The 27,403-nt window shown below is 44.4% G+C and overlaps 1 protein-coding gene across 1 annotated transcript in view; it reads right to left on the bottom strand.

The window, feature by feature from the left end:
- The window catches only part of STAC2 (SH3 and cysteine rich domain 2), a 1,070,413-nt gene that overhangs the window by 268,424 nt on the left and 774,586 nt on the right, over positions 1-27,403 (bottom strand). Inside the window, exon 10 of the mRNA XM_073608324.1 lies at positions 19,699-19,750. Coding sequence (XP_073464425.1) covers positions 19,699-19,750 — 52 coding nt within the window. The remainder of the gene's footprint in view (positions 1-19,698; positions 19,751-27,403) is intronic.

The raw sequence follows: 27,403 nt of genomic DNA on the forward strand, positions 1-27,403 counted from the left end.
AGCAGCCGACCGTTTTCTAGCCATGTTGCGTATACGTACTACTCGTAGAATTCGTGCTGTGCGGGGGCTTGGTGTTGGGGTCCTGACCTTGACACAAGTCCAGTCCATGAACAGGGTGGGGAGGAGTTCATGGACCAAGAATTGGTTGCTCCAGCGTGACCAGTTCTGTCATATGCCTTTGCTCCGTGAGATCCGTGAGAATAATCCTGATGATTTCAGGAACTTTCTCCGGATGACGGACCCCGTATTTCACCATTTGTTGGCTTTGCTGACCCCCTATATCAGCAGGCAGGATATCTGCATGAGGCAAGCCATCACTCCGGAGCAGAGGTTCATCACCACCCTGCGGTACTTTGCGACGGGGAGAAGTCTGCAGGACTTGAAGTTCTCGACAGGCATCTCCCCCCAGGCTCTGGGGATCATTATCCCAGAGACCTGTTCTGCCATCATCCAGGTCCTGCAGAAGGAGTATATTAAGGTAAGATTTTTATCCTTTAATATCACATTTTATTGTATTTAATGTTTGATAATATATTGTATTTCTTTCCTCATTCCCTAATTACCATGATTGTAATATGCTGTGAATGTCCCCTTTGTCCTCATGCAAGCTTGATATTTTTGTAATTATTTTTGTTGTCCTTCATACATATTTGCCTTCACTTACCTCCCCAGCATGCTCTCCTGGCCCTATATTCACCTCATGTAGTCACTTAACAATGTATTTTATCAGCTCCATAGTAGTGCTTTACCCCAAACACCCCTAAAATGTTTTGAAATGTGATTTGTGCTTTAAATTCAGGCAGAGTGCCAGAGGCTTTTTTTGGAGGGTCCCAAAACCCACCCTTACCCCAACTGCTAAGTCAGCTGATACCAATTCTCTATCTATCCTCAATCATCTATCTGCTGACCTTGCCAAACCCATACACACTACACCCATCTCTTTTGTGGTCAGATGTATGGATGAATTCCCCAAAGCATGTAAAGCAAGGGCCTGCCTGTATACTTTAAAATGGTAATGTTTAAAGTTTTTGTATCCTATTATTATCTTGATAGGTAATAGCAGAATGTCCAAATGTGCTCAAATGTGTACAGTGTGTATTTATATCTTTGTATTATGACACTTCTTACCTGTCCAGTGGGCTGCCAATAGTGTAACTAAGGAGGGGCTGTTCAAAGTAATACCCATTATTTAGGCATTCATCTCTCAATGAAGTGGAGAGGGTTACCTGTCCAAGAGTCCCCCCCCCCATAATGTTAGAAATGGCCCATGAGAGGGGGGGAGAGGAATATTCAGATGATCCCTGAAAACTCTTCTCTTCAGAGAAGCCTATCTGGCCCCCACCTAACAACTGTACATTTATCTTCTCAATCAGCACATCACCCACAGTTATTACATCTTGTATCTCTTGACCTTCCCTCTTAGATTGTAAGCTCTAAGGAGCAGGGACCTCTGATTCCTACTGTATCAAAGTGTATTGTATTTGTACTGTCTACCCTCAAGTTGTAAAGCGCTACGTAAACTGTTGGCGCTATATAAATCCTGTATAATAATAATAATAATAATAATAATAATATGATAGGTGTACCTTATACTTTGGTTCCTATAAATAAATGTTATCTTGATGTTGGCCAAGAATGTTTGTGCCTAATCTGCGTTCCATGTTATGTGCAAAAAGACTAATTTTTTTTTGGTTTTACTCCACAGCTTCCTTCCACGCCACAGGAATGGCAGACTGTGGCCTCCCACTTTGCCCAGCGGTGGGACTTTCCTAACTGTGGAGGGGCAATTGATGGGAAACACGTTCACATCGTCCCACCACCCAACTCGGGGTCGTACTATTATAATTATAAGGGGTTCAATAGTATTGTGATGTTGGCGGTGGTGTCGGCTACTTATGAATTTCTGTATGTGGACGTGGGGAAGAATGGCCGGATGTCCGATAGTGGAGTCATCGCCCAGATGGAGTTCTACAGGCGTCTCCAGAACGGCAGCTTGGACTTGCCACCTCCAGAAGACAATGTTGAAGGACTCCCATTCGTCTTTGTTGCGGATGAAGCCTTTGCACTGGGGGACCATCTTATGCGGCCATTCCCGATGAGGACCCTCACCCCGGACCAGAGGGTTTTTAATTACCGGCTGGCCAGAGCCAGAAGAGTGGTGGAGAACACGTTTGGAATCATGGCCAGCCAGTTCTGCCTATTTCTTACACCCATACATATGGCAGAGTATAAACTGAATCATATTATCCTGGCGTACTGTGTTCTACACAACTTTTTACGACAACATTCTGCCAACTATGCTGGCTCAGTTGGGCCTGAGGCGGGAATTCAAAATGAACCAACACTGACGGCGCTTGAAAGTGGCCGTCCTGGCTTGCCCTCCCTGAGTGCCCGTGATGTCCGGCTAAGATACCTTGAATTCTTTGCGGGTAGGGGGGCTATCAATATGCCAGACAATGTGTGAAACCTTTTTCAAATAAAAAAAGAAAAAAGCAAATCTTTGGTGACATTTCTGCTTGTGTTTGTTTTAGCTGACCCTGACAGAAATGTGTTGAGTCCTGAAAATGGTGTGATTGTGTAACCTTACAAAGCACTGTTGGGTGTTATTTACTACAGGCAAAGACACTTTGCACTACAAGTGCACTTGAAACTGCACTTGTAGTGCAAAGTGGATTTGCCCTTAGGAAATAACCCCCATTGTCACAGAAAGCAGCAATTAGAGCACCACAAAATTGTTGGAGCGTTGAGACAATAATCCACACATTCTTGATAAACAATCTTTTCATTACCTGCACAATCACATGTGCATTTAGAAAAGGTTTTTAAAACAAACCAACATGTTTGTTGTATAACAATTTTTGGGGTCGCATTAGAAAAAGTAGAAATGTCCATTTAAGATAAAACAGGCATGTTTAAAACCAACAAGACACAAATCTTGAACTTACAAAGTTCACATTTGGTAGAACTTGAAGGCAATATCAGACATGAGTATTTAGAAACTGTGTTTGATATTGCGTTCAGATGGGGTGAAGTCACCCCCGGAAAAGCCAAATTTTGAAGATGCACACAAATAGCTGAATGTCAACATGTGCTAGCTGCCATCATGGGGGATCAAGGGACGTGTTTTGGGGGAGCAACCCCTTCCTCTCAGCTACTTTATTATTGAGGAAGGGGTTGCACCACCAAAACGCGTCCATTGATCTCCCATGATGACAGATAGCACATGTTGACACACTGTGTGCCTCTTCAAAATTTGGCTTTTCTACTATTTGACAAAAAATGTTAAAATTGTAGCACACCAAAAAACAAAGGGATTTGGAGGGGTTTTAAACTCTCCCCAAAACATCAATGATGTTCTTATTTTTTTGAAGAACATCATTGATGTTTTTCTTGATGTTTTCCAAGTCCCTAATACAACCTATGATCTCCCCAATCAGGATCTGTGCACTTTCCGAGGTGAAAGGATCTGGATCCACAACATCACGATCACCTAAAAAGATAGAAACCAAAAAAAAACATGTATTATAAATATGCCGGCATCCATCTCTTACCTGAACCACGTCTTCCTCCTCCTGCTCTTCTTGTCTTGGTTGGATTTCCCTTTCTTCCAGAGGTGGGGGGTCTCTGGTCTCCTTGGATGAGGGGTGTCCTCCGAGTCTTTTCTCCCCTATGTAAAAAAAAATGGTATACTTAGGACACAGATATTTGAGGGAAGAACTATAAATATGAAACATTTATTGGAAGTGGAGTACAATTGTCTATTTTGGCTGAGTTCTAAGATGTTGAATTTTTAGTGTCCTTTGTCAAGCTTCAATAATTTACCTGTTTTGTACAAGCTTCACAGATGGAGACACCCCTATAGTATCCACTGGAGCACCTGTGTGGACCTCCTAATAAAAAGGGTGTTCTTAGTTCTTAGGGTGTTCTTAGGGTGTTCTTCAAATTAGTTTCAGACAAGTAGGCCCTAAAAAATGTGGGCAATTGCATATGGCCAAAACAATGGTGTTTTATAGGCCGAACGAACAATGTTTTATACGAACGAATAATGTGCCCATGAACATGAAAGTTGCCTTTTGAAACTGGATAACAGTTAAGAAAAGCACATGGAGCAGCACGAACGTAATAAACATACAAGTAAAGAGTAGGAACACAGTACAACTACTTACTTTTTTGCAGCACTCTCCGGATCTTTCGGTACTGCTCATGCTCTCTTAGGTCTGACTACCGCTTCCTGAGCTGATCTTTAGATCGTCGTACCGCGAAATTCCGGTGCAGACTCTTGACCACTTTCACCATGATCTTGGCCTTTCTGACATTGGGGTAAGGTCCATACTTCCCGCCATAGTCGGCCTTCTTCAGGATGTCCACCATCTCCAACATCTCCCCAAAGGGCATATTCGATGCCTTATATTTTCTCCTTCTGGATCGTGATGTTTCAGGCTTCGGGCTTTCCCCCCCCTCCTCCTCGTTGCTGTAATTAGCACGCACCTGCTGTGTCTCCACCATGTGCTCTCCCCCCACTGCGCCGAACGAGAAGGGGCGGGGAATAGACTAGAAAGAACGTCAGGGGCAGGCGGAGTTACACGCATGCGCAGTGTCTATAATGTGTAACACGCATGCGTAGTATGTACGATCTGTGAGCGGAGGAAGGAGTATCGGAGGCGCCAATTGTGATAACGAAGGTAAGAGCAAAACTTGGGCCTACACTGCTTCTAGATTGAGGCCTATATTGTAACAAGATTAAGAGAGTTTTGCCTGACATTAGGGTTTGTCTTGTGTTGTGTCTTGCAGATAAAATGGATGGCTTCAATGACCACAACTTCCTCCCCCTGTTCATAGACAAGTACAGGGAGCTGCCTTGTCTGTGGCAGGTGAAACATCCACATTACAATAATAAACAAAAGAGGCAGGCAGCACTGGAGAAACTGCTGGAGTTGGTGAAGCCGGTGGTCCCCACGGCAAACATCCCCTATTTAAAAGCCAAAATTGGTGGCCTGAGGAGCACTTATCTTAGGGAGCGCAAGAAGGTCATGGATTCCCAGAGATCTGGAGCTGCAGCAGATGACGTTTATGTCCCCAGGCTGTGGTACTATGAGAGACTGCGATTTTTGTCAGACCAGGCTGAAGTCAGGGAATCCCTCTCAACCCTTCCTTCCACTCTTCCTTCCACCCCAGCAGAGGCTTCCGATTTCCAACCTGGGACTTCCAGCCAGGAAGAAGTGGAGGAGCCCAGATGGAGTCAGGTATAGCATTCTTCTACAGATTTCTGGTCAATAAATAAATGATCTTTACTAGATGTTATTATTGATCACTAATTGCTGATTTAATACAGTTTTTTACATATCAATAGACAGTAGTGGGCAAAAATAATTGGGACAAGAATGAAAAATGCTGGGCTCAGAAGGATAGTCTGTTATATTTGTTAACATTCAATTTGCAACAGTCATGAGATGAAAATTGTGTGTGATTGATGAATAAAAAACTAAAACTATGTCTCTTTTTCATACACAGGAAGACCTCAGCCAGGACGAGGCTGTGGAATGTGGAACACAGGAGGAGGCTGTGGAATGTGGCAGCCAGGAGGAGGCGGGGGTTAGTGGAAGCCAGGAGGAGGCGGGACTAAGTGGCAGCCAGGAGAAGCCTGGGCCCAGTAGGAGCCTGCCAGAATTGCAGGTTCCTCCCCTCTGCCTTCCAAACAAAAGACCCAGGAAGGGGATTTACGTGCAGGATTCAGCGCTCAGGCTCATTCAGGAGGCTTCTGCATCCCTCAGAATCTTACCCACTCCTGAAGAGGCCTTTGCCTGCATGACTGCCACCAAACTGAAGGGCATGCAGGAGGGTCAACGCCAGCTGTGTGAGAACCTTCTTTATAAAGTCCTAACTAAGGGGGTGAGTGGCGAAATCACATCCAAAACCCACCTGTGTGAGTTGGACCATCCTCCTCCTCCTCCTCCTGCCACAACTACACCACTACAGCCACAGCGTGGAAGGAAGCATGGAAGGAAGACCAGAGAGTGATGGCCCTGGGTTCAGTCTGGTCTGACAAAAGATGCAGTCTCTTGTATGACCACAGCCTGGGGACATACATGTCATCTGCTGCTTTCATGATCTCTTGGACTTCTGGACCAGACTGCACTCCCTTAGATATGGACTCCTCAGGCCACCAATTTTGCAGTAAAATAATTGATGGGGGCCAAAAGGGGGGCCAAAGGCTTCGCCAATTTCTGCTGTTTCTCCAGCGTTGCCTCCCTCTTTGTTTGGTTCTGAGCCCTTAATAAAGGAATTTTTGGTTCGAGTATACTCGCCTATGTGTGTTTTCCTTCAAAAAGGACAGTTTGTTTGTGGGGAAGCAGGTACATTTCAAAACTACAATGTGAAATTAACAAGGGACACCAACACAAAACAATCTCCTTGAGATTAAATAATACAAGATATCAATGCTGTTGTGGTAACTTGACACACAAAACACACACAAAAATATTATGGAGTAAAACCCAAAAAACTTAAAAAAAAAAATCAGCCTTGAAAAAAATACAAACCCAAAAAAAAAAAAAATCAGCCTTGAAAAAAATAAAAAAACAAAACTAAAAAAAAATCAGCCTTGAAAAAAATACAAAGCAAAAATAAAACAACAAAAAAGAAATTTGGTCAGATGTGACAAATCAAAATATATTGAGGGAATCACGATAAATAATAAAGAAAGAAGTTTGTGAGAAGTCTGTGTGAATATGAGCAGCAAAACTACTTTATTCTTCTCACATTATAAAGAAGAAGAGAGTGCGCTGTATTAAACAATTTAAAACATTGCAGCGTGACGAAAGTGTTGTATCCATTCCGAACGCTAATTTTACCAGACCGAGCTGTTCGTCTCTGAATTTCTTCTGAGCATGCGTGGCACTTTGTGCGTCGGAATTGGCCACACACGGTCGGAATTGACGCGATCGGATTTTGTTGTCAAAAAATTTTATAGCCTGCTCTCAAACTTTGTGTGTCGGAAAATGTCCGATGGAGCCCACACACGGTTGGAATTTCCGACAACAAGCTCCGATCGCACATTTTCCGTCAGAAAATCCGACCGTGTGTATGGAGCATAACAGATTCCTCTATACATGCTAACAGCATGGGTGGACAAATCATCCCTGCCAGCTATTGTATTCTAAAAGCTGAATTCCAGGTATGGATATATATATATATTTTTTTAATCTTTACTTTGTATTAGAAAAATTCAGTAGTATAAAACACTTGTTCCAATAACAAAGCAGTCATATTTACACACATTGTAGACTAACAAAATTGCACCATAGAAAACCTTCTCAATTTTTCTTTTTCCCCCTTTCATTAATCCCCCCCCCCACCATCCTCTCTCACCTCCCTCCCCACCCCTCACACACCAACCACCCTCCATCCTCTCCCACTAATATTATTCCGTCTCCAACCATAATTTCCAAATTTTTTCAAATTTCTTATTGTTACCTCTCTTTTTATAAATATATTTCCCCTTTACAATCACATCCTCTACCTCTTTCAGCCATTCTACCGTCGTCGGGGCTCTTTTGCCTGCCACTTCTTTGCAATTCATTTTTTACCTTGAAACAAGCACCTATTTATTGCAGTCTGCGTATCTCTTGATATACCACTTTCCTCCATCAGACCCATAAGGCAGGTTCTGGCCTCCATGCCCAACGATGTCCCAAACACAGAGTTTATTTTATCAATCATACCTTCCCAGTACCTGTGCAGCCTGGGACATCGCCAAAGCATGTGTACCAGATCACCCTTCCTATCCCCACTCCTTTGGCAATCTGCATCAGGCCTTCTCCCAAACATATGTAACTTCAGAGGCATGTAATATGACCTATGTACCAAATACAGATGGGACACAATCTGTGAAGGCGAAAGAGAGATCCTGGGCCCCAGTGCCAGAACATATTTCCATTGCTCCTCCGTTAAATGCCCCACATCTCCCTCCCATTTAATACTATTCTTGGATTCTACCGATCCCTCCTGACCCACCGTACTAATGCATCCGTTCATATCAAAAATTAGTCCTTTTGTTCTTCTAGCATTCACCAGTTTCCTAAGAGAGGACATTTCACTCCACTCTGGATCCTTCCCACCAAATTGCACTTCCAAGGCATGCCTAATTTGCAAATACCTATAAAATTGTCGGTTAGGAACCATGTATTCTGCCACAATCTCCTGAAATGTTCTCTAAACACACTGTCCATTTTTTTAAACCAGTGTTTTGGAATCCACATAGGAGAGTTGTGTATAACATATAACATTTGTGGCATCCATACCATCTTAACTAAATTGCATCGTCCGGCGACCGAGAGAGGGAGCCCACACCCAGCTTTTCTGTTTTAATTTTGTCATAAGTGGGACCACGTTTCCTGCCCCAGATCTCTAGTTACATTAATGCCCAGGTACCTCATTTGACTTACTACTCTAATTTGAGATGCTAGTTGTGGAAGGGGTTCTCTAAGGGGATCTATTGGCATAAGTGCCGATTTTTCCCAATTAATTGCCAACCCAGAAAAATGTCCAAATTCCTTAACTATCCCCGTGGCTGCCGTTAGGGAAGCCTGCGTGTCCCCCAGAAATAGTAAGATGTAATTTGCGTACATAGTGACTTTCTCCTCCCCCCTCCTTCTTTTGAAACAATGTACCTCTTGAGAGGCTCACAAAGCCATGGCCAGTGGCTCTATTGCTAGGGCAAAGAGCAGGGGCGACAACGGACTCGTTCCCCTCCCCAACTGAAACCAGTCAGAGCACTCGCCATTGATCCTTGGCCCTTGGGCTATCATATAATATTTTGACCAACTGAACAAAATTAGGACCAAATTGGAATTCAGCCAGTACCTTCCATATATAGTGCCACTCAAGGCAGTCAAAGGCCTTGGCCACGTTTAATGAAAGGACGGTTCTGTTCCCTCCATTCTTAATTGGAAGTTGCATATTTAGGTACACTCGCCTTATGTTCACACTTGTAGATCTACCCGGTATAAAACCGGTTTGATCTAGATGTATCATTTTGGAAATTATTCTATTAAGCCTTGTAGCCAGAGCTTTTGCCAAGATCTTCATGTCTGAGCACAGGAGCGATATGAGCCTATATGAGGACACATCAAGCGGGTTTTTCCCTTCTTTTAATAGTACAATTATTGTGGCTTCTGTCATAGATATAGGTAGTTTCCTCTCTTCCGCAGCCCCATTTAATACCTCCACAAGTTTAGGGAGCAATACTTCCCCATACCTCTTAAGTATTTCTATGGGCAAGCCATCTGGACCCAGAGCTTTCTAGTTTGCCATATCTACTATTACCCTTTGTATCTCTTCCAGCATCAACGGGGCTTCCAATTCTTCCCTGTCCTCTTTTGATAGGGGGTTTATATCCAATTTTTCAAAGAAGTCCCACATATCCCCTTCTACGTTTATTTGTGGGGCACTATACAGGTTTTCATAATACTTTTTAAATACCTTTACTATTTCCAGGGTAGTTCTTTTAATTTCCCCTTCCTTATCCCAAATTGCTGGTATAGTAGTTGAGGGGCTGTTTGCCTTAGTTATCAAGGCCAGGGTTCTGCCAACTTGCTCTCCTTCCCCAAAAAAATTCTGTCTCTGGAACATTCTCTTCTTTTACACTTTCTCCAAACTTAATTTCCTGTATTCTTCTTGACATTCTACCCATTTCCCATAACTGGCTAGGTTCGGTTCCTCCACATACCGGGCTTCAGCTTCTCTCACCCTCTCTCTTACTTTGATTTCCTTAGCCTGTGATTGTTTCTTAACATAAGAGATTTTCTGTATCAATATCCCCCGAAGGAAGGCCTTCAGGGAGTCCCATATTATACCCAGTGGGGCTGAACCTGAATTTAGATTTATAAATTCTACCAGACTGGCTGCAACTGTCCCAGCGTCTTCAATTATTTCGAGCCAAAAGGGATTTACTTTCCAGTCACCTCTACTATATCTTATCCCGGTTTTAATTGAAACCACTACTGGAGAGTGATCTGAAATCCCTCTTGGCTCATACTCTACCCCCTCCAAAAAATTCAAGGCTTCCTCGTTGCACAACACAAGGTCAATTCTGGACAACGTGGCATGTGTCCTAGAGTGACACGAATATTGTATTTCTCCCGGATGCCACCTCCTCCAGACGTCTATCAGCCCTACCTCCTCACAATATTGGAGGAGCGGGCCCTCCGAAACCCCACTATTCATGGTCCTTGGTGGAACCTATCTATGTTATTATTCATTGTCAAATTAAAGTCACCTGCCACTATTACAGGTACCCCAGATTTATCTGCTATGAATCTTATTAAATCGCCTATAATTTCTGTGCTAAATGGAGGAGGAATATAAACATTAGCAATTACACATACTCTACCCTCTATCACGCAGAAAAGAAATATGTACCATCCATTCTCATCTACTTTACTCTATCTGCAGGAGAAAACCAATCCCGAGTTTATCAATATGCTCACTCCTCTTGAATAAGAGGTATGGGTGGAATGGTACTGCACCTGGTAACCCCTATGCCTTAAAGCACTAGTTGTACCTCTCTCAAGATGTGTCTCCTGCAGACAGAGTATTCTAAACCCACCCTTACCAGCCATGGAAAAAATTGCCTGATTTTTAGACATGTCCCTTACCCCCCTCACATTCCACAAACATATCTTAACATATTTTATTAGATCGGGGATTTACCTCTACCATCCTTAGTACCTATCATGCTCCTGTCTATATTTCCTTACTATTCTCAGGATATTCCATATTCTTAACCTTAATACTTTTGTGACTAATGATCAATAATATTTTAACCTTAATTCCTGTATACCCCCTTAGTGCTTTTACCCCCAGTACAAACTCAAAACCTTTTATATCATGCCACACCACATCACTGTCTCCCTCATACTCCCATGCACCCACATACACACCCCCTTCCCTACCCCCCCACCCTTCATCCTCCCTCCCCCACCCCTCCTCCGCCACACCCTCCACCATCCCCCGTCCTAGTTCCCTTTTCCTCTTTACCCAACCTTGGGCCCATACCAAGGGCTTCTATAGTGACCGTCTCAACCCCTGAAGTGTGTATACTCTTTTTTACGTTACATTACTATCCGAACTCAATAAGAGGGGAACTAACCCCGTTATGTCAATACATGTCAATATAAGTGTTTACTACCTCCCCCACACCCTCACTTCTATATATACACAACTATAACCAAATGTAAGTCCCGGAGTGAGAGGAAAAAAAAAAAAAAGTCCACAGGAACATTATACTGGATAGGCACCGTCAAAAGCTAATTTCCTCATGTTCCTTCACCCCGCTGTAGCCTTCCTTCATTCTTTTCCAATCATGATGTCACTTCTGCAGGTACATTAGAAAACTTCACTTCTCCAAATGCTGTTATGCGCAGGTGTGCAGGATAAAGTAATGCATAACTGACTTTGATTTGCTGCAGCTTGCGCTTACACTCTATAAACTTTGCTCTTTGTCTCTGTAACTCGGGGGAAAAATCTGGGTACAAAGAAATCCTTACACCATTGTACTGTATGTTTTTCATATCTCTTGCTTTCTGGAGGATGGTAACTTTATCCTTAAAATACAGGAACTTAATAATAACGGGCCTTGGCTGACACCCTGAAGAAGGTTCCCTGGCGGCCACTCTGTGTGCTCGCTCAATTGCAAAGAACCTTGATAGAGAGTCCGCACCAAACATATCTCTGAACCAGCCTTCCATTAACTCTATAGGGTTATTACCTTCACTTCTTTTGGGTAAACCAAGCACCCTTACATTCTTCCTGCATTAGCACACCCACACCTTCCCTTAAATCTTTACTCAGTCCAAGTGCAGGCCGAGCGCCAGAAGCCGAGGGGGGCACCCGGTCCGTATGCCCGCTCAGCTGATAGACTTTCCGGCGTCTCGGCGTCACCTTCCCCGCTCTGCTAGGCTGGAACAAGCATAGGAGTAGCAGCGTGGTTCGGGCTCGTAACGTCCACCCCGTTCACTTCAGCATCCGGTCACGCCCATTCCCACCAGGTATGGATATTTTTACATAGTCACATTGGTCCAACTTGGATTAATGTAACTATGTACACTGTGGCGGCCCATGCATAGGGGGGCACATTGTATACTCCTGACACTATGGGTGGAATACAGGGAATGAAGTGGCTGGATTCTATAAGGGGTGGGGCTAATGAGAAGCGGGGGGGTCAAAAAGGAAGGGCAGGGTCTGGCACCCCCCCATCCTAAAACTTCACCAGCTGCCACTGATGTACAGTATATATCATACCTTGTCAATTCCCTTGAAAGCTAGAAATCGCTATAGTAGACACCGCTACTACAGTGATCTTCACTAGCTTCTGGCTCCTGTGTGGAGCAGATGCACTGCTGCTTACTGAACACAGGAGGTCGCCTGCTCGGCATGGACCCCTTCCAGAAAACGCTTTTCATTTTCTCAATGAATGCAAAGCATTCTCTGATTGGATGAGCTGGAAAACCCAAGATCACCACCCTGCCTCGCCACCTCATCCAATCAGAGAACACTTTGCACTCTTTGTGAAAATTCAACACATTCTCTGACTGGTACCCATGCAAAGCAGGCAACCTGCTATGTTCACAATGCTGCAGGGCAGCTGCTCTGCTCAGGACTCAAAAGCTAGTGGAGATTAGGGATGGGCCAAACGGACCCCTGTTCAGTTTTCACCAGAACTTTCGAACACCGCGAAAGTTCAGACCCGAATGAGGAACCACATTAAAGTCAATGGGACCCGAACGTCAAAAATCAAAAGTTCCCATTTTGAAGGCTTATCTGCAAGTAATTGGGCATACAATGGTTATAGGGGTCCGGGTCCTGCCCTGGGGGACATGTATCAATAAAAAAAAGTTGGTGAAAAACGTCATTTTAAATGAGCAGAGATTTTTTTTTATTTTTAAAGTGAAAGCATAAAAATATAAAAATTCCTTCCAATATAGTGCCTGGGGGGGTCCCCTTAGTCTCCTTGTAAAGTGGCAGATCTGTACCATGTGTAGAATCTGCTGCAGCAATAAATGCATTTATAAAGCCAAAAAAAATGAAATTTTCCCTGCAAGCTGACTTTTTTTTTGCTCATCAACTGCTGGGGAGCCAGTGTGTATGATGAGGCCACAATATAGTGCAATGGGAACAAGATTAGAGATTTTTTGGATACATTCTGGTGTCACTTTGATTTTGGATAGAAGTAACGGGTTCGTAAAAGTTGGTCTTTGGGTGTTGTGGTGCCTTCCCACCGTAACCCTATAGAGGTAATCTTGATGAAAGCAAGAATTGGCCTTGCTATAAAAAATTGCAATGATATGCACCTGTCAAACAGGTGCAGAAAAATTACTCTTTGGGTGTCTGGGGCGCCTTCCCACCATAACCCTATAGAGGTACTCTTGATTAAAGCAAGAATTGGCCTTGCTGTAAAAAAGTGCAATGATATGCACCTGTCAAACAGGTGCTGAAAAATTGGTCTTTGGGTGTCGGTGGTGCCTTCCCACAGTAACCCTATAGAGCAGGGATATGCAATTAGCGGACCTCCAGCTGTTGCAAAACTACAAGTCCCATCATGCCTCTGCCCCTGTGTGTCATGCTTGTGGCTGTCAGAGTCTTGCTATGTCTCATGGGACTTGTAGTTCTGCAACAGCGGGAGGTCCGCTAATTGCATATCCCTGCTATAGAGGTACTCCTGATGAAAGCAAGAATTGGCCTTGCTGTAAATAATTGCAATGATATGCACTTGTCAAACAGGTGCTGAAAAATTGGTTTCTGGGTGTTAATTGTGCCCATGAAACCTATACCAAAAACATTCTGATTCATTTTTATACAAGTCAAACCGTCCACAGAGTCTGTGGACAGACGCGTTCTATGATCAGTAACGAAACCTTCTGCAGCACTGAATGCCCTTCTGAAAGCATGCTGGATGCAGGGCAGCCCAACAACTCAATAGCATACTGGCCAAGTTCTGGCCAGTGGTCTATTCTCATGACCCAGTAAGTCAGTGGATTGTCAGCTGGAAAGCTCTCCATCTCTGTTTTGGCCCCGAGGTAATCATCCACCATGTGATGCAGACGCTGCCGATGGTATGTGGAAGCTGACAGCCCTGGGCGGCGAGGACTAAAAAAAATTCCAAAATGCCTCACTTAGGCAGATGCCTTCTCCAACGCTCTTCTCTTGACCAACAGAAGACTCAAAACTTTGTTTTCCACGACACTGTAACCTACTGGAGTCAGGAAAAATATTCAATAAAATCCTCTTTAACGTGTCCTCAAGAGATTTCATCTTCTGCACTCTCTGTGGGGACGGGATGAGTTTTGAGACCTTCCCCTTATAACGGTGGCCAAGGAGGGTTGCCAACCAGTAATCATCCTTCTCCTTTATGCCACGTATTCTTGGAACCTTTCGCAGGCTTTGAAACATGAAGTTGCCCATGCGCCTCAAATTTGCTGAGGCTTGAGAAGCAGACTCTTCAAGGTCACTCAGGATGACAGCATCTGGAACTTCCTCCTCCCAGCCACGTACTACTTCCAAGGATCCTGGGGTTGGAAAGCCATCACTTACATTGACTCTTCTTCGAAGCCTATGAAAGTGCCAGAATCCTCCTCCTCCTCTCTCTCCTCCTATGTGTTCTGTGACATAGGAATGATGGTGTCTGGATAAAGTGGGCCTTGAGAGGAAAGGAAGTCCTCCTCTTCCTCCTGCTGCTCTGCCTCCAGTGCCCTGTCCATAATGCCACGCAGAGTCTGCTCCAGCAGGAACACAACAGGGATTGTGTCACTGATGCATGCACTGCCACTGCTCACCATCCTTGTGGCCTCCTCAAATGATGACAATACAGTGAATGCATCCTTAATGATCAGCCATTGGCATGGGGAAAAAAAGCAGAGGGGGTCTGAGCCTGTCGTTTTACCGTACTGGCACAGGTACTCATTGATGGCCCTCTGCTGCATGTATAGCCGCTGCAGCATTCCCAAAGTTGAGTTCCACCTGGTGGGCATGTCACAAATCAGGCGGTTTACGGGCAAGTGGAATTCCCGCTGAATTTCAGCCAACTGAGCACTGTCTGTGTTTGACCACCTGAAATGGCTACAGAGTCTTCTGGCCTGCTTTAGTACATCTTGCAACCCTGAGTACGTACTTAGGAAATGCTGTACGACCAAATTGAGGACATGTGCCAGGCATGGCACATGTGGCAACTTTCCTTGTCTAAGGGCGGACAGGAGGTTTGAGCCATTATCGGACACCGCCATTCCTGGCTCCAGCTGGCATGGTGTGAACCACCTTTGGGCCTGTCCCTGCAGAGCTGCAAGAATCTCTGCTCCGGTGTGGTTCCTGTCCCCTAAACACACCAGTTGAAGCACTGCATGGTACCTTTTAGCCTGACTCTGGGAATAGCCCTTTGAACGCTAAGGGGTACCTGATGTTTATAGGACAATTCTGCAGAGGAGGGCATAGAGGTGGTGAAGGAGGAGGGGGTAGAGCTCACAGGTCTGGCATCATCACCACCAGCTGTATGGAGACATGGGGGCACAACAAGCTGCAGCACCAAGTCCTGTTCTGCATCCTTTCGAGTTGCAAGCAGCGTTACCCAGTGTGCTGTGAAACAAATCTATCATCCCTGCCCATTCTTGCTGGACCACGTGTCAGCAGTAAGGTGGATTTTATGGCTGACTGTCTTGCCCAACGATGCCAGAACATTCCCTTCCATGTGATGGTAGAGAGATGGAAAGGCCTTACGTGAAAAGTAGTAGTGACTGGGAACCTGCCATTATGGTACAGCACATTGTGCGAAATCACGGAACGGAGTCCTCTATCTAAACACAAAAAAAGTTTTGGCTATACATACTCTTTAACCACTTGCCTACTGGACACTTTTACCCCCTTCCTGCCCAGGCCAATTTTCATCTTTCAGTGCTGTCATATTTTGAATGACAATTGCGCTGTCATGCAACATTGTATCATGTGAAATTTTCATCATTTTTTTTTCACACAAATAGAGCTTTCTTTTTTTTTTTTTTTTATAGGTTGTTATACAGTTTTGTAAACAGGTAATTTTTCCTCTTCACTGATGTGCGCTGATGAGGCTGCAATGATAGGCACGGATAGGCTGCACTGATGGGCAATGCTGAGGCAGTACTGATGGGCACTGATAGATGACACTAGTGGGCACTGATAGGTGGCACTGATGAGGCAGCACTGGTGGGCACTGATGAGGCTGCGTTGATAGGCGGCACTGATGGGCACTGATAGGTAGCACTGAAGGGCACTGAGAGGTGGCACTGATAGGCAGCACTGATAGGCGGGACTGATGGGCACTGATAGGTGGCACTGATGGGCACTCATAGGCAGCACTGATGGGCATTGATAGGCACTGGTAGGTGGCACCGATAGGTGACACTGATCAGGAGACGCTGATGGGCACTGATTGGCAGAACTGATGCGCACTGATAGGTGGCACTAGTGGGCACTGATTGGCAGCACTGGTGAGCACTGATTGGCAGCACTGGTGAGCACTGATTGGCAGCACTGGTGGGACTGCACTGATATCAATGCCCTGATTATCAGTGCAGATGTCCTTTAACACAAGCTGCTTGTCGGCTTTCTTCTCTCCTCACGCTGTCAGCGTGACGACAGAAAAGCTGATAACTGGCTTGTGTTTACATACTGTGATCAGCTCTCAATGGATACAGCTGATCACATGGTAAAGGGCTGCTGTGATTGGTCCTTTACCCCGATCTGTGATCAGCTGAGTCGGAAGGAGGGGGCACACTGGCAGCATGATCAAGGGAGGATGTCCATGGACACCCTCCCGGCAAACTAAGCCCGCGCTGTAGCCATCTTTCGGGTATAGCACGGGTAGAAAGTGGTTAAGCTTGGACCTCAGGTAAAAGAGGAGGGGAGGCACATCGCTGGGAGGACACAGGGAGGGTCAGGACCAGTAGAGGGGATACGGGACACAACTGTAGTGCCGTCTTCCCTAGGAGCGGAGTGAATGAGTTCCTATGTCCTCATTCACTCCGCTCCAAGTCGCATCAGTGACCTCATCATCATCATCTCCATCTCCTCCATCTTCATCATTACCACTGGAGACAACTTGGCAATACGCTGCGGCTTGGGGAAAATTAATGCCAATTTGTCTACCAGTGTTCCTCCCTCTCTCTAGGCTCATCTTCCTGTCATCCTCAACCTCAGGACCAACATCTGAATCCAGTAACGGCTGGGCATCATCAAGGAACAAGTGGCTGACACTGTGGTCAAATAACTCAGCTGACTCCTCAATGGCTGATGTTGGGGCTATGGCATGAATAGATGTGAACAAGGAAGCAAGTTTATCCACTCTGGCAACTGCAGGGGACTGCACACTTGTCTCTGCTTGCGTGAAAGAGGATGAGGAGGGTGAGGAAGGTTTAGTAAGCCAGTTCACCACCTCCTCTGCATACTGTGACTGGATAGCACAGGCAAACTTACTAAACAGAGGAAATGATGCCCTGCCTGAGGACTGACCACCACGTCCACCTTTGCCTGTGGACACATTTGTTGCTGGCCCCCTTACAGTGCCAAGGGAACGTCTGCCTCTCCTTGTTGTCCCCCCAGACATTATTGGGAGTGGGCGGTGCTTATAAGCAAATGTAAAGAAGAAGTTGAAATCTGTACGTAGATGCACTTTAATCAATGTAAAAGGTGTTTGGTGCACTTTTATTTGAGTACTCACACTACACAGAAACACTCCATGGATACACTATAATATACTGCAATATAATGCGCCAAACGTACAGTGACATACAGAACTATATGGCATTAAACTGGCAGTAATGCACACAAAACTATATGCATTTAAACTGGAAGTAACGCACACAAAACGATATGGCGTTAAACTGGCAGTAACACACACAGAACTATTTGGTGTTAAACTGGCAGTAACTCACACAGAAGTAAATGGCGTTAAACTGGCCGTAACGCACAAAACGATATGGCGTTAAACTGGCAGTAACGCACGGAAAACTATATGATGTTAAACTGGCCGTGACGCACGCAAAACAATATGGTGTTAAACTGGCAGTATCGCACACAGAACTATATGGCGTTAAACTGCCAGTAACGCACGCAAAACTTTATATCGTTAAACTGGCAGTAATGCACACAAAACGATATAGCGTTAAACTGGCAGTAACACACACAGAACTATATAGCATTAAACTGGCAGTAACGCACGCAAAACTATATGGCGTTAAACTGGCAGTAACGCACGTAGAAGTAAATGGCGTTAAACTGGCAGTAACGCACACAGAAGTAAATGGCGTTAAACTGGCAGTAACACACACAGAAGTAAATGGCGTTAAACTTGCAGTAACGCAATCAAATAGACGGTGTTTAACCATTGCTATACTGAAACTATAATAATATATATACTAATATAAATAATATATATACTAATGTATATATGAATGACACGGTCTCACTACACTACAGTGAAACTATCTGAGCTGTCCCCACTCTAGCTGCACACTATACAAAGCTGAATGATGGACCTCCTCACTACACTCACACTATCCCTAGACTGACACTAAACTAATATTCTACACTGATAACTGAAGCACAATAGCACAGTATAGCACACTAACTAACTAATAGCACTGAACAGAGCCCTGTTATATCCCTCTTCACGCCAAAATCACACTGAAAATGGCTGCCATTGAAAGAATACTTTTATACCGTGGGGCGGGAATGAGTCATGACTGGATAAAGTCATGATGACATGACTCTGACAGTGCTCTGTGCCCTGATTGGCTGAAGCTTTCACTGCTTCAGCCAATCAGGGCTTGCAATGCACTGTTCAGCGCCGCAATGCATTGTGGTCAGTTCAGGGGGGGGCGAACAAACAATCGAACAACCCATTTGTTCGGCTATTCGCCGAACTCCAGAACAACGAAACAAACTTATGCTCGGGCCGAACCGTTCGCCCATCCCTGGTGAAGATCACTGTGGTAGCGATGTCTACTACTGTGATTTCCAGCTTCCAGGCGGACCGACCAGGTATGGTATATGCATATGTTATTATGTAAAAATATTCATACCTGGATTTCATCTTTAATCATTTAAGGACCATTTGATGTTGTTATACGATGGCTGTATGAAGAGGAATACCATTGTCATGGCAGCAGATAGCTGCCATAACCCCGCTATCCTCTTCTTCAGCGAGCGGGTTCACTTTCGGATAAAAGTGGTCTCTGCGGTGGATTCGCCACAAGATCACTTTTATTGGGGTTAGGAAAGGCGCCCCCCCTCCCGCCATGCTTCGGTTGCCTCCATCGCTTACCGGAGCTGCCGGTGGCGACGAAGACAATCACATCCTCTCCCCTGTTTGGCTGGCTGCCGAGAGAGGGGATGATGGCCCCCACTTGGCTCCATAATCTCTCTCTCTCTCTCTCTCTCTCTCTCTCTCTCTCATCTCACTTTCTGCCTCTTCACTGCTCATTCCTCTCTAATCTTTTTCCATTCTAGTTTTTCACACTTCTTTTATACTGATTTCTCATCTATCCTTAGTAAAAAAAAAAAAAAAAAATCATAATTCACAGACATAGACTCACATCTCTTCACTCTATTTTCGCTTGTTTACTTTATTTCTCTCCTTGCTGTACCTGCTGAGACCATAAAATCTGCATTTCTCACCTTCCACCAATCCTCGTTAGAGTCATCCATCACCATAACTCTGTCACCAGGCCTGTAGGGAGGAGGAACAAGAGAAAAATTGAAAGAGCTAGGAATGTTGGAGGACAGGGGTGCTGTGGAGATAGAAGGATGAGGCACAGAAATAGAACAGAGAGTGGTAAAACAAAATACATATGTAGTGAATGATAGGGTAAACAAAAAAAAAACATTTTATAAAAAAAAAATAAAAAGAAACCAACAAAAAACTAAAGAAGTTATCCATGTTTTTCTCACCTTTTCTGACACAGAATTATGCCATACAGTATGTTGGTTATAGTGTACAAAAAGAGAAGGATACAAAATAGATACAGAGGATACATACAATGTGAATGTTTCCAAAAAAAAACCCCACTATATCAGCTTATATAAATTGTTCAAATATAGGACTGTGAAATATGCATGTAGTAAAATACATGCATAGGAATAGACAAGTATAATGCCTTTTTTCAGCTGCTCCTAGGGGCATCTGGCATTTTTATTTCCTAATGTGAAAGAGTATGTGAACATACAGGGTACTGGCGCAAGGGATCACACATATATATCTATTATGCCAATCATTTGTGTCTGCTGCTGCAGTCAAAAAAAGGCCCTCCCCGCTAACGGGTGAGGTATATAAGAAAGAACGTGTTTGTGTACTGCGCCAACTAGTTTGAATAAATTTGTGTACCACCACTATATTTCTATGTCAGACACTAAGGATTGTGCCCTTCAAAAACGCTCATGTGCCCAAATGAAAAACACATGAAAAATGCGTGTCCTAAACCATAAGGTTCAGACCCGCATAAATGTGAACATGTGTAAAAAACAAAAAGATATACAAATATATATATAAATAACTATTGTGACATAAATAACCATTAAATATATAATTTACTAGTAAAAAGTTCAATACACTCAGTGCAGTGAGTGATTCCAAGTAGCTGACAAGTCCCAGATAAGTCGTCTCAGTGAGTGATAAGCCAGTTCCTATGGATTCATCTCTTATTGGTGCAACTAAGTATCACCCTTTTTGTGATTCCACCACCACTTATAGATTGGCCACTCACCAGATACAGGTGAATATGCGCCTTTGGTTGATTAAGTGGATAACCACTCCATACAATGGATCAGTCCGCACCCTCTTCAGACTACCAGTCGTCATGGAAAATAAATGGCTATCATGGTGTAGTATGTCTAAACTTGTTTATTAAAAAGACATAAAAAGATTATTGTACTCACATATTTCTGTGCCCATAAGTCGGCACCAAGCTATTCCAGCCGTGTATGCGGGGTCTGGAATGCCGGTCTGTGCGTTCCCCTGTGTATCTCCTACGCCGCTTGTGTTCCAAGCCTCACTCTCACGCCGCGTGTGTTCTAAGACTCGCTCTCACTAGGCGGGAAGTGGCGTCAAAATCTCCCAGGAGCCTCAAGTGTGAGAGTGAGGCTTGGAACACACGCGGCGTAGGAGATACACAGGGGAATGCACATGGTGCCGGCTTATGGGCACAGAAATATGTGAGTGCGATAGTCAATGGCCAATCTATAAGTGGTGGTGGAATCACAAAAAGGGTGATACTTAGTTGCACCAATAAGAGATGAATCCATAGGAACTGGCTTATCACTCACTGAGGCGACTTATCTGGGACTTGTCAGCTACTTGGAATCACTCACTGCACTGAGTGCATTGAACTTTTTACTAGAAAATTATATATTGAATGGTTATTTATGTCACAATAGTTATTTATATATATATTTGTATATCTTTTTGTTTTTTACACATGTTCACATTTATGCGGGTCTGAACCTTCTGGTTTAGGATACGCATTTTTCATATATTTTTCATTTGGACACATGAGCGTTTTTGAAGGACACAATCCTTATGCCCCGTACACATGGTCGGACATTGATCGGACAATCCGACAACAAAATCCATGGATTTTTTCCGACGGATGTTGGCTCAAACTTGTTTTGCATACACACAGTGGCACAAAGTTGTCGATCGCCAAGAATGCGGTGACGTACACCACGTACGACAAGACTGGAAAAGGCCAGTTCAGAACCAAGCGCGGCACCCTTTGGGCTCCTTTTGCTAATCTCGTGTTAGTAAAAGTTTGGTAAGAGACGATTCACGCTTTTTCAGACTTTTCGTGGCTTTCAGATCGTTTTCTGCTGTTCAGTTTGTGCTTGTGGGTTTGTATCTGCCGTTTGTTGGCTTTGCTGACCCCTTAAATTAGCAGGCAGGGTACCTGCATGAGCCAAGCCATCACACCGGAGCAGAGGCTAGTCGCCACCCTGCGGTACTTGCCGACGGGGAGAAGCCTGCAGGACCTCAAGTTCTCGACAGGCATCTCCCCCCAGGCTCTGGGGATCATTATCCCAGAGACCTGTTCTGCCATCATCCAGGTCCTGCAGAAGGAGTATATTAAGGTAAGATGTATCCTTTAATATCACATTTTATTGTATATAATGTATGTTAATATATTGTATTTCTTTTCTCATTCCCTAATTACCATGATTGTAATATTCTGTGAATGTCCCCTTTGTCCTCATGCATGCTGGATTTTTATGTAATTAATTTTTTGTCCTTCATACATATTTGCCTTCACTTACCTCCCCAGCCTGGTCTCCTGGCCCTATATTCACCTTGTGTAGTCACTTAACAATGTATTTTATCAGCTCCATAGTAGTGCTTTACCCTAAATACCCCCAAAAATGTTTTTAAATTTGATTGGTGCTTAAAATTCATGCAGAGTGCCAGAGGCTTTGTTTGGGGGGTCCCCAAATCATTTGGATCCCTCCCTCCCCCCAACTGCTAAGTCAGCTGATACCAATTCTCTATCTATCCTCAATCATCTATCTGCTGACTTTGCCAAACCCATACACACTATACCCATCTCTTTTGTGGTCAGATTTATGGATGAATTCCCCAAAGCATGTAGTGCAAGGGCCTGCCTGTATACTTTCAAATGGCACTGTTGCAAGTTTTTGTATACTATTATTATCTTGCTAGGTAATAGCAGAATGTCCAAATGTGCTAAACTGTGTACAGTGTGTACTTATATCTTTGTATTATGACACTTCTTACCTGTCCAGTGGGCTGCCAATAGTGTAAAGTAAGGAGGGTCTGGCCAAAGTAATACACATTATTTAGGCATTCATCTCTCAATGAAGTGGAGAGGGTTACCTGTCCAAGAGCTCCCCCCCTATAATGTTAGAAATGGCCCATGGGGGGGGGGGGGGTAATCTGATAGGTGTACCTTATACTTTGGTCTTTAAAAACTCCCTCAAATAAATGTTATCTTGATGTTGGCCAAGAATGTTTGTGTCTAATCTGCTTTCCCTGTTTATGTGCAAAATGACTAATTTTTTTTTCTTGTTTGACTCCACAGTTTCCTTCCAACCCACAGGAATGGCAGACTGTGGCCTCCTACTTTGCCCAGCGATGGGACTTTCCTAACTGCGGAGGGGCAATTGATGGGAAACACGACCACATCGTTGCACCACCCAACTCGGGGTCATACTATTACAGCTATAAGGGGTTCAATAGTATTGTGATGTTGGCGGTGGCGTCGGCTACTTACGAGTTCTTGTATGTGGACGTGGGGAAAAATGGCTGGATGTCCGATGGTGGAGTCATCGCCCAGACGGAGTTCTACAGGCGTCTCCAGAATGGCAGCTTGGACTTGCCACCTCCAGAAGACAATGTGGAAGGACTCCCATTCGTCTTCGTTGCGGATGAAGCATTTGCGCTGGGGGACCATCTTATGCGGCCATTCCCGATGAGGACCCTCACCCCGGACCAGAGTGTTTTTAATTATCGGCTGGCCAGAGCCAGAAGAGTGGTGGAGAACACGTTTGGAATCATGGCCAGCCGGTTCCGCCTATTTCTTACACCCATACACATGGCGGAGTACAAACTGAATCATATCTTTCTGGCGTGCTGTGTTCTACACAACTTTTTACGACAACATTCTGCCAACTATGCTGGCTCAGTTGGGCCTGAGGCTGGAATTCAAAATGAACCAACCCTGACGGTGCTTGAAAGTGGCTGTCCTGGCTTGCCCCCCCCCTGAGTGCCCGTGATGTCCGTCTAAGATACCTTGAATACTTTGTGGGTAGGGGGGCTATTAATATGCCAGACAATGTCTGAAACCTTGTTCAGATAAAAAAAACATTTTAACTACTAAAATCTTTGGTGACATTTACTGCTTGTGTTTCTTTTAGCTGACCCTGACAGAAATGTGGTGAGTCCTGAAAATGGTGTGATTGTGTAACATTTACAAAGCACTGTTGGGTGTTATTTACTAAAGGCAAAGACACTTTGCACTACAAGTGCACTTGAAACTGCACTTGTAGTGCAAAGTGGATTTGCCCTTAGGAAATAACACCCATTGTCACTGAAAACACTAATTAGAGCACAACAAAAGTGTTGCAGCGTTGAGACAATAATCCACACATTCTTGATTAACATTCTTAATACCAGCACAATCACATGTGCATTTGTAAAAGGTTTTTAAAACAAACCAACATGTTTGTTGTATAACAATTTTTGGGATCACATTAGAAAAAGTACAAATGCCCATTTAAGATAAAACAGGCATGTTTAAAACCAACAAGAAAGCCACAAATCTTGAACTTACAAAGTTCACATTTGGTAGAATTTGAAGGCAATATCAGACATGTGTATTTACAAACTGTGTTTGATATTGCGTTCAGATGGGGTGAAATCACCCCAGGAAAAGCCAAATTTTGAAGATGCACACAAATTGCCGAATGTCAACATGTGCTAGCTGCCATCACGGGGGATCAAGGGATGTGTTTTGGGGGTGCAACCCCTTCCTCACAGCTATTTTATTATTGAGGAGGGGGTTGCACCCCCAAAATGCGTCCATTGATCTCCTGTGATGACAGATAGCACATGTTGACACACTGTGTGCATCTTCAAAATTTGGCTTTTTGCAAATATGTCAAAAAATGGTATAAATTTTTAGCTCACAAAAAACAAAGGGATTTGGAGGGGTTTTAAACTCTCCTTAAAACATCAATGATGTTTTTCATTGGTTTTTTTGAACATCATTGATGTTTTTCAGGATGTTTTCCAAGTCCCTATTACACCCCGTGATCTCCCCGATCAGGATCTGTGCACTTTCAGAGGTGAAATTCCCTGGATCCACAACATCACGATCACCTAAAAAGATAGAAACAAAAACACACCATGTATTATAAATATGCCGGCATCCATCTCTTACCTGAGCCTGTGGTCGCAGACACTCACCTGTTGTGGTGACAATTTCCACCACATCTCCTTCCTCCTCCTGCTCTGCTTGGCTTGGGTGGATTTCCCCTTCTTCCAGAGGTGGGGGGTCTGTGGTCTCCTCGGATGAGGGGTGTCCTCCGAGTCTTTTATCCCCTATGTAAAAAAAAAATAGGTATACTTAGCACACAGATATTTGATGGCAGAACTATAAATATGAAACATTGCTTGGAAGTGGGGTACAATTGTCTATTTTGGCTGAGTTCCAAGATGTTGAAATTTTAATTGTCCTTTGTCAAGCTTGAATACTTACCTGTTTTGTGCAAGCTTCACAGATGGAGACACCCCTATAGTATACACTGGAGCACCTGTGTGGGCCCCCTAATAAAAAAGGTGTTCTTGTGTCCCACACTAGTGCTCCAGCGTCCAGATGTGAAAACTGCTGCTGAGTGTCCTCTCCTTACACAGAATCTAGTTTGCATTTCATTCTAGTTATAAACCCATCTACACTACCAAATTATTTTCAGACAAGTAGGCCATAAAAAATGTTTTAAAATGCATATGGCCAAAACAATGGTGTGTTCTATGCCGAGCAAACAATGTTTCATACGAACGAATAATGTGCCCATGAACATGAAAGTTGCCATTTTAAACTGGACAACAGTTAAGAAAAGCACATGGAGCAGCACGAATGTAATAAACATAAAGAATAGGAACACAGGACAACTACTTACTTTTTTGCAGCACTCTCCTGATCCTTCTGTACTGCTCGTGCTCTGTTAATTTCAGGTCCGACCACCGCTTCCTGAGCTGATCTTTCGATCGCCATACCCCGAAATTCCGGTGCAGACTTTTGACCGCTTTCGCCATGATCTTGGCCTTGCTGACATTGGGGTTGGGGTAAGGTCCATACTTCCCGTCATAGTCAGCCTTCTTCAGGATGTCGACCATCTCCAACATCTCCTCCAAAGGACTTATTTGATGCCTTAAATCATCTCTTTCTGGATCGGGACGTTTCAGGCTCCGGGCTTTCCTCCTCCTCGTTGCTGTAATTAGCATGCACCTGCTATCTCTCCGCCATGTGCTCTTCCCCCACTTCGCCGAACGAGAAGGGGTGGGGAATAGACTAGAAAGAACGTCGGGCGGGCGAAGTTTCATGCATGCGCAGTGTCTATAAAGCGTAACATGCGTGCGTAGTACGTATGATCTGTGAGTGGAGGAAGGAGTATCGGAGGTGCCGATCATGATAACGAAGGTAAGATCTAAACTTGGGCCTGTACTGCTTCTAGATTGAGGCCTATATTGTAACAAGATTAGGAGAGTTTCGCCTTACATTAGGGTTTGTCTTGTGTTGTGTCTTGCAGATAAAATGGATGGCTTCAATGACCACAACTTCCTCCCCTTGTTCATAGACAAATACAGGGAGCTGCCCTGTCTGTGGCAGGTGAAACATCCACATTATAATCATAAACAAAAGAGGCAGAAGCACTGGAGAAACTGCTGGAGTTGGTGAAGCCGGTGGTCACCACGGCAACCATTCCCTATTTAAAAGCCAAAATTGGTGGCCAGAGGAGCACTTATCTTAGGGAGCGCAAGAAGGTCCAGGATTCCCAGAGATCAGGAGCTGCAGCAGATGACATTTATGTCCCCAGGCTGTGGTACTATGAGAGACTGCGATTTCTGTCAGACCAGACTGAAGTCAGGGAATCCCTCTCAACCCTTCCTTCCACTCTTCCTTCCACCCCAGCTGAGGCTTCCGATGTCCAAACTGGGACTTCCAGCCAGTAAGAAGTGGAGGAGCCCAGCTTGAGCCAGGTATAGCATTCTTCTACAGATTTCTGGTCAATAAATAAATGATGTTACTAGATTGTTATTAGTAATCACTAATTGCTGATCTAATAAAGTGTTTGACATATCAATAGACAGTAGTGGGCAAAAATAATTGGGACAAGAATGAAAAATGGTGGGCTCAGAATTATAGTCTGTTAGATTTGTTAACATTCAATTTGCAACAGTCATGAGATAAAAATTCTGTGAGATTGATGAAGTAAAAACTAAAATCATGTCCCTTTTTCATACACAGGAAGACCTCAGCCAGGACGAGGCTCTGGAATGTGGCAGCCAGGAGAAGGCTGTGGAATGTGGCAGCCAAGAGGAGGCGGGGTTTAGTGGCAGCCAGGAGGAGGCTGGGCTAAATGGCAGCCAGGAGAAGCCTGGGCCCAGTAGGAGCCTGACAGAATCGCAGGTTCCTCCCCTCCGCCTTCCAAACAAAAGACCCAGGAAGGGGAGTCACGTGAAGGATTCAGCACTCAGGCTCATTCAGGATGCTTCTGCGTCCCTCAGTGCCACCCCCACTCCTGAAGAGGCCTTTGCCTGCATGGCTACCACCAAACTGCAGGGCATGCAGTAGGGCCAACGCCAGCTGTGTGAGGA

Source organism: Aquarana catesbeiana, linkage group LG12 (assembly GCF_042186555.1).
Source record: "Aquarana catesbeiana isolate 2022-GZ linkage group LG12, ASM4218655v1, whole genome shotgun sequence".
Taxonomy (NCBI): Eukaryota; Metazoa; Chordata; class Amphibia; order Anura; family Ranidae; genus Aquarana; species Aquarana catesbeiana.